General features: G+C 43.9%; 1 protein-coding gene across 1 annotated transcript; it reads right to left on the bottom strand.

Moving 5' to 3' along the window:
- Positions 1–515: 515 nt before the first annotated feature.
- Positions 516–7,697, bottom strand: LOC108937569 (sonic hedgehog protein A-like). The gene is made up of 3 exons (XM_029253686.1): positions 7,288–7,697; positions 2,643–2,904; positions 516–1,544 (listed from the first exon to the last, which is right to left on the bottom strand). Exons 1-3 carry the CDS (start codon positions 7,618–7,620, stop codon positions 850–852), a joined length of 1,290 nt encoding a protein of 429 aa, XP_029109519.1. The 5' UTR covers positions 7,621–7,697; the 3' UTR covers positions 516–849.
- Between the last annotated feature and the right edge of the window lie 1,211 nt (positions 7,698–8,908).

Here is an 8,908-nt window from a genome sequence, read left to right as displayed (position 1 = left end):
TCCCTAAAATAAAACATGCAACATATGTTTATTTTAATTTTGTCCTCATTTTGTTCTGATAATTAAACTCCACATGTTTTGAGACGCGGAAGCTAAATGGTCATAAATATATGTACATCTCCAGGTTAGAAACATCCATAAAAATACATTTATCCAGAGTTCATTTCATGTTTTGGAAGAAAACGTTTTGCTCGTGAAACTTATTCGGAATAAAATTGTTTAAATAGCTGAAGAAATTACATGACGCAGAAGCTGAGTTTTTAAGATTGTAACAACCGTAGGAAAAACAAGAACAACAAGAACAACAAGAACAATAATAATAATAATAATTATAATAATAATAACGTTGTTTGTCCAAATGTAATATTTCGTGCTTATTTAAATATTTTAAAATATTTCCGAAAATCTTGGACATATTCAAATAACAAAACACAATAAAGTAAATCTGTAAAAAAAAAAAAAAAAGAAGGAAATTTACAATTCTGTATAAAAATATAATTTATCAGTCCCCCTTATGAGTTGTCCACGTGGGCTTTGGACTGCTCGTCTTTGTCCGCTTGAGATACAAAAATAGAACAGAGGTGTGACGTAGCACCGAAACCCAGTCCTGTTTGGGTTCCCAAAATGTAGAATATTAATTCCCCAGTCAGAGCAAAAACTAATGAATGGACGTTTTTTAAGGCTGCGCTTTGAACGTTTACATGTCACAGAAAACTGTAAGAAATATTCCGACATGAATGCGGGGCTCTGGCTTAGTCCGCATCCCTGAGTGAGTGCGCGTATCCCTGCGTGTGTGTACCCGTGTGATCTTGAGCGCATTACCTCCAGCACACACTCCAGGGGGTCGTTTCAGCTCGAGCTGGCTGCCATCCCCAGGGGGTGGAGTGCCTGCGCGTCCAGCACCCACGTGCCTATGTGGTACAGCATCCTCGGGTACCAGTGGACCCCGCCCACCTCCACGAGCTCGTCCCCCACGATGCCTCCCTTGGGAAGTAGGAACGAGCCCAACGTGTAGGTCCACCTGACGGGCGCAAGCGCCCAGTGAGCCCACGTGTGATCCCGGATGGCTGCGTAGCACGAGGCCAGGACCCCGTCCACCACGAGTGTGCCTTCGGTGGTCACTGGGGCGAAGGACCCCCCGTGTTCCTCCGTGTAAACGCGCTCCACGGTGACGGCCCTCAATCTGCCGAGCAGGTGGTCCACGACCAGCACCCTGTGTCCGGGCCGCACGTCGCTGGCGAATATCGCCACCGTGTGGCTCCCGGGAGCCGTCGCGTTGCGCACGACGAAGAGCAGATGCGCGGCCGTGAGCGTGAGCGTCCTGCGCGGCTCCCGCGTCTCGATGACGTGGAACACGCGCCTCGTGTCCACGTCTCGGTCCAGGAACATTATGACGTCACTGAAGACGAGGTTCCCTCGGGGGTCCGCGGCCAGCACCCTGTCGCCCACGCGTAGGTCTCGGACCCGTTTCTGAGTGCCGTCCTCCAGGGTGACTCGAGCCCCCCCGGGAAAACAGCCACCCGACTTGGCAGCGACTGAGTTTTCTGTAAAAAATAAATAATTGCACTTTATTAATGAAAAGATCAAAGCTGGGGTAGCCCGCACTGGTTCTTTCTTATACTCTGGTACTGACTGGGTTCGAATCCCCACTCCTCCTCCATGACCCTTGATCAAGGTACTAATCCTGGTTTTACGCAATAAATATTACTGGTAATTTATTATTTTCCTTAAAATGGTAAATTTTGATGAAGCTGACTGATAAAGCCGGAACGCTTTCAGCAGGTGTGACACGTGTGTAACACTGTTTTATACAGCCGCGCATCTTCCTACAAATTAGACTGGTGGAGTAGAAAATTGACACGTACTGTGTGTGTTTGAAGCGTCCGTTTTTGCTGGGTACACACACACTTCGCGCTTTTTACGATGAAGAAAAGCTACACAGAGACTTTGCGCTCATGGGAGGAGTAATATTGGAGGTAAACAGGTGGCTGTAATTAATAATCAATACCCCAGACACTCTGATTAAAACCCAATAAAATCTCCAGTGTCCCCTGAATCGATCTCCCTCTACAGCTGCTCACACACACGCACGCACGCGCACACACACACAGAGGAACTTGAGTCCACTGCAAAACACAAATGTTCAAATAAGTATGACATTTTAAGCTTTTTGTATCTTATTTTCTCATCTGCTGTAACAGAACAGATAAGAATTCTTTCAATGCATCTCAGTGTCTTAGATGTATCATTGAAAATTTTGCATCATTTTAATGATATATACTTATGTATTATTTCATTCTGTTGATGACAATTGTTTTCAATTGCTATTTAAGCATCAACTACGTTCATATGTATGTATAATTTGTAATTTATGTTTATGTACTAATTGTTCTATTTATGTGTGTACATAATTTTTACTTTTCACTTACAGCACTTGACTCCCTTCTACTGTTAATCCCCTGTATATCTAGCAGTTTTGACAACTCCACATAGTAGCCAGGTGATCCAGAACATCCAGACCTTCCAGACCACCCAGAAGGTCCTCTGTGAAAACACGGGACATCCAGCCAAAGAAACCCGACACCTCCTGTGTGTTTTAGCATCACAAACACTGCAAACATCCACTCACTCGCTGTCCTCACCTGCTTTTACAGAGCAGTGGATGTGGGCCTTGGACTCGTAGTAGACCCAGTCGAACCCGGCCTCCACAGCAAGGCGCGACAGTGTTCCATACTTGCTTTTGTCCCTGTCTGAGGTGGTGATGTCCACCGCCCTGCCCTCATAGTGGAGCGACTCTTCTAGGTGGTGTCCGTCCTCGTCCCAGCCCTCTGTGACCCGCAACTTGACTCCGGGCCACTGGTTCATGACTGAGATGGCCAGGGAGTTCAGCTTCTCCTTGCATCTCTGGGGGAGACATTAAAATGACTAAAATCCCATGTTCCATGCCTAGAGTGAAGTCCAGTTATGGTTCATGAACCTGCAAAGGCTCATTTTTACTCACTTACGCAGTGTCTTTTTGACAAATCAAACTAAGGAAAAAATCAATAACATCAGTGTACTGGTGAAAGGTATCTTCTCTGAACTGCTATATTTCTCTTCACCTACATCATAGCTTAGTTTATTATTGATCTTTAACAATACTTAGACTAATAGAATACTCGTGTGGATATTGATCAAGACTCTAAATCAACATTGTGAGGCTCTGTGTCGTATCACTGCTGAGTTCTTTTACTCCCAGCTCATTTTTGTATTTACTTCCTAAAGTTCTCTAGTTCCTGTTCACATTTCAGTCAGTCTTCTGTATGTGGTGGTGAATATTGGATTGTATGGAAAGAGGAGAGGGAAAGAGTTTATCAAATACTAACAATTTAACAATCAGAACATCTTCCTTGATCTGGTGGATCTGGGTCCTTACAAGTTCTTCAGATTCCATTAAGTCTGAAGATCATGTAGAACATATAGACCAGAGGTTCTTAATCTTTTCTGGGCCACAAACCCCTTGAAGAACCTGATGAAAGCTAAGGACCCCTCCTAGAAAAATGAGCGCAAATAGATTGGGGAAAAATACTGCACTCAGTTTATTGCTCTGAAAACTGATTACATTCACACAGAATTATTCCACAGATAGTAATAGCATAGAAATGTTTTTATTTTAGTATTTTGAAATTTAGTTTTTAGTGTTATTTTCATAGCAAGTCTACCTACTTCTCTGGGCATTAAATTCTATTGATGAACCAAGGTGAAGAACAACAGAGACAGACACGTAAAGCGCCTTTTTTGGGGGGAAAAATAACACACATTCTGTATGTGTCTACATAACATTCCCCAGATATTGTGATGTATAAGCAGAATAAGTTGCAGAGTTTTAAGAGCTCCAGAAAATGTTAATGTGTTTCTATATAAAGTCTCATTAATGTGTCTTGGTGAATTGTGAATTGGTCTTGGTTTGTACAACACATGCGCTCACATTCTCCACCAGACCTCCACCCGCCGACAGGAGAGGTATTGATCGAAGCCCAGTAGCGTCTGTACTTATCTACCCAAGAGATTATACAACATTAGGAACGAACGAATTAAGGGGTCAGCAATGCTTTTGTTTCCCCCAGCAGGGGTGAAATGAGTTGCCAAACCGCCCAACACGTGGTGCCAGAGGGAAAGAGGAAAAAAGTCTTGGTTTATTAACTGGGTTATGATTAGGGTTAGATATTTAATTAGTATTAATTATCTGTTTTAGGGTTAATATTAGATATTAATAAATATTAAGTGAGTGCTCTGACTCAAATCAAAGCAGATTCCGCTCATCCACCGTGAAGCTTCTGAAGCTCTTTGCGCTCATTTTATCCACAAGCTGCCTTTTATCTCCTCCCAAAGGAACCGGTTACAGGATACAACACCAGGTACCTCAAAAACAAACAGCAAATACACACCTTGCAATGATTTCTTCATGGGTGTCAGTGTGGTAAAATGTAAAATGCAAAATATAGGTTGTGAGTGCAGTGTAGTGGTAGGTTTTAGGTTCACATCCCAAGAGGGCTGCTACTGGAGTACCCTGAAAATGGCACTCACCCTTCAACATAGACAGAACACAGTGATAACAACTGAAGTCAAACAAAATGCAACAGGACAACCTTGCCACATATATATTTAATTTGCATAAATCATAACTTTTATCATTTAACTTTTAGAACTTAAACTGTCCTTTCAGCTTCTTGAAGGAATTATAGGATAGGTCCATGCACATAAAGTATTACATGAATCCCACCTGTGCGCTAAGGTTGGTATATAACCAAGAGTCACTCTGAGTTGGAGGTTCTTGAGCTTCTAGGACACGGAGCCCTTAAAGTTTAATGTGACGGAAACTAAGAACCCTCCTAGAAATATAAACAATGAAGAAATTCGGAGAAAATGCAAAACTGGTTACATTTGCACGGAACCATCTAATAGACAGTAAAAGTATAGGAATATTTTTTTCTTTTAACTTTTTAGTTGGACTTATTTTCCACGTCACGACCCCCCTCGATGAGGCCACGCCCCCAGGTTAGGAACCCCCCCCACTCTTCAGTGCGCTCTTGTGCGCGCGCGCACGCTTCATTAACGGAGCGCACAGGGTAAAACACTGAGCGCAATTAAAGCATCCGATAATTAAAAATGTAATAATGAAGGAATAAAATGATGTGATTTTGGGGGTCGACCATCAGCCTCGGTAACGCAGTAGGTAGCGCGTCAGCCTTATATAATCTGAAGGTCGTGAGTTCAACCCTCACACGCCGGTAACGCCGGGCTGTAAAACTGTGAAATTGCTTGTACTGTAGGAAGTGGTTAGGATTCGTCTGTTCCGAGTAAAATTTATGCAGCTACTCGTGTGATGAACATCGGTGCATATAATAGTGGAAAGAAACTAACTTTATAAGAATCACTCGTCTGCAAGTTACTGTTCCTCTTTCTCCTATCTGTAAATTACGCGGTGTGAACATTGTATTTCTATGAGATCTGTACGTCGCTTTTTTTTGGAGGAAAGCGTCTGCTATTTAATAAATCATGTAAATGAAACCGAAGTCGCAGGAATATCGAGTAGCTTTTGAGGTTCTGAACAGAGTTTATTATAATAAACTCGTGGGAAACGTTCAAATATCACTGGGAAACACTGTAGTTTTGTGTTTATGCAGCTGACCTGCGGTCTAAGACGACAGAATTAAATAACACTAACAGTAACTAACTTTTAAGCGGTTGGCGCGCTTTGCGCTTGTGTCACGAAAACAGTATGCTTTGAAAATAGCCAACTGTCTAATTGTTAATGGAGACAAAAAGATTTTTTTACAGCTTTGTCATTTACGTAAAGTCTCATCGTCAAATTTCATCCTCGTGTGGAGGACACATGATTGCTGCTATGGCTAAAAATCTTGCACAAAATAGACAGTTGATTGCGCGCAGTCTTAGAAATTAGAGGGAACACCGAACGTGACCCGCCCAACCTGGGTAAAAGCTGTAGAAGGTAAAACCTGTGAGACTCCGTAAAGTCGAGGCACCTTAATCATGATCCTCCACAAAATAAGGAGCCAAAGGGCCAAAGAGCCAAAAGCCATCCGGGACATCCAAGTGGCCCGTTAACAAAAACATTTAGTGCTCACTTAGAGCTAAGTTATTGCATATTTATTACTTTGAATTGCTTTAAAAGCCCAAATTGAAAGCAGAAACATGTGACTTTCCACAGAGACCTTTAATTTCTAGTGCACTGGCAACTCGGTCATCCGGATACACGCACGGTCCTGTTCTGTTACATCAGAACTGAAACCATGATGACGTTACCCAACAAGGCAATTATTTTTACTTTTACTTCAGGCTGAATGTTCCTCTCAGAACAACCGCGTCACATACTTACATATCCCAGCCAGCGATTCAATGTGTTAAGTGTTAGAACAGAGCTCTTTCCACTTGAAGATACGCGAACATACACTAAGAGCACGACAAGGACAGACACACCCCGACACGCGACGCAGCACGCGCCGGGCGACCCCCCCCACAGTCACAGGCACGAGACCGGTGCGTTACCCGCTCCTCTGAATGTAGACATCGTGTGACAAAGACAGTAATTGGGGGGGGAGGGGGGTCTCCTCCTCCTCCTCTGTTCAGATGCACTTTACGCATCTGTAGGAGTAGATAATAAATCAGATAGGTCATATATCAACCATTAACAAATACATATCAGATGGAACAGCATACACCAGATCATATATTTAGATCACACATCAGAATATGCACAGTGCACAATAACTTCAAAAAATCAAGATGCAAATCGTATGTCCTTAATTCATTTACAGACACCTATGTGGGTGTATTTATATTACTGTGATGATAATTTTTAATTATTATGGTGCTTTAATTTCAGTGTACCTATGTGCTATTATTATTATTATTGCTACAGGTACAGTGTAATGATATCATTATTATCTATTTAGACTGTCCCTCTGTATCAGTATTACTATGATTATGATATGGTTATTATATCTATGATTAGGGCGACATGCCAGCAATTGCCCGGGTGCCTCACATCTCCAGACCTGTGGGTTTGGACGTGGGTTCGAGTTCGGATCAATCTGTGCTGACTTTTTCTGTTCTCCTTGTGCTCGCCCCGCGTGTGAGTGTGTGTGACAGACTGGCGTCCCGTCCAGGTTCTCCCCTTTGGACAAGCGGTTACCCACAGTATAATGAATGAATGAATGAAAGAATGAATGAATGAATGAATGAACGAACGAACAAACGAGTGCGATCACGATTTTTGCAGCGTACCTGTGTCATGAGTCTGTCTGCGCTCGTGTTCTCCTCGTCCTTGAAGATGATGTCCGGGTTGTAGTTGGGACTCAGCTCCTTGAACCTCTCCGAGTTCCTCGTGATCTTGCCCTCGTAGCGCCCGCTCGCGCCCAGCGTCTTCTCGGCCACATTGGGGACGAACTGCTTGTACACCAAGGGGGTCAGTTTCCTGGGGTGCCTGCGGTTCTTGCCGTAACCCCTCCCCGGACCGCACGCGACCCCGCAGGACGCCAGCGACACACAGAGGAGAGCCACGAGCGCAGCCCTGGCGCGCGACCGCCGCCGCAACAGCAGCAGCAGCAGCAGCAGCATCTCGCGCCCTCCCCCCCGCTCTCCCTCTCCCTCTCGCGCTCTCTCCCTGCACGTGCTCCGGTGGTTTAGGCGCCAGGTTCTGGTTTTGATCCAAGGATGCCCAAAAGAGCCGTCGGACGATGACAGCAGGACTGGAGGGGCTAATGCGGGCGGTCTGTGTTTAAATCCCCCTGTTATAACTCGGTGGGGGCGGGGGGGGGGGGGGGGTGTGGAGCGGGAGCCACCTGATTGGCCCAAACAGACAAACCCTTCTGATGTTAAAGAAAGAAGACATCTTTACATTTCTCTAATTCACCTGAAGGGGAGGGGCTCGAGTGTGTGGAAAACTCCTGCCCGTGTTCACTGTCTTGTCATGTAGTTGTGTATGAACATAATGAGAGCCTCAGAGCACTGCTCTCAGTCACTCCATCATTCAGTCATCTGCTGTCCTTCACCATCATCCAAATCTAATGAATGAACACAACTATATACAGGCCTTATAGTTGCAGTTATGGACATTCAGTTATCAAAAGTGAGCAAATTAAGCGTGTACGAGTCTCAGAATGACTATATGGCAATTGAGCACACAATTAATGGAATTTTCAGTCATATATTAATCTCTAAAATAATTTTTCTGGCCCTGGAAATACTTGTATATTGAATGAATAGGTTGCCATCATTCCTGATGTTTTGTACTGTTATTTTTCACAGTTTTCTTACTGTGATTACGGTGTGGCCTCAGCACTGACACAAAGATTCATTCTTTATAATAAATTGTTCACCCATTATCAATAACCACTTGTTTAGTACAAGATCATGTGGTTCAGAGCCTATCCCAGAAATATAAAGGCCAAGTTATGCCCTGGTCAGGACACCAGTCTATCATAGGGCAATGACAGAAACTCTCTCACACACACACACACACACACACACACACATCAAGGGCAATTTAGCGTAATAATTTCATCTGAAATGCATCCAAGGTGACTTACAGTGGTGGATCATCATCTTTACTATTGTTTACTTACAGATGGGTATTTTTTTACTGATTCAGCATGTTATACCAGGAGCTGGATTCAGACCCAACATCTTCAAATGTCTCAGTGACAGGCCTAACCAGTACTCCACCTGCTGGCCTGAAGTGAGCATTGGTAGTAATGTAATCTTTTGTTCAGTGTTGAGGTGTGTGTCACCCAAAAAAGCACACCAAAAAGGCCCCAGGAGCTCACAGGGAGTTCCATGTACTCAGGTACATGACCCCTTCGGCTCACCTCAACAGCAATGAAGCCAAACAGAAACAAAGTGCTCG

This window comes from Scleropages formosus, chromosome 7 (assembly GCF_900964775.1).
Source record: "Scleropages formosus chromosome 7, fSclFor1.1, whole genome shotgun sequence".
Lineage (NCBI taxonomy): Eukaryota > Metazoa > Chordata > Actinopteri > Osteoglossiformes > Osteoglossidae > Scleropages > Scleropages formosus.
This window is presented reverse-complemented; position numbering and strand designations above follow the sequence as displayed.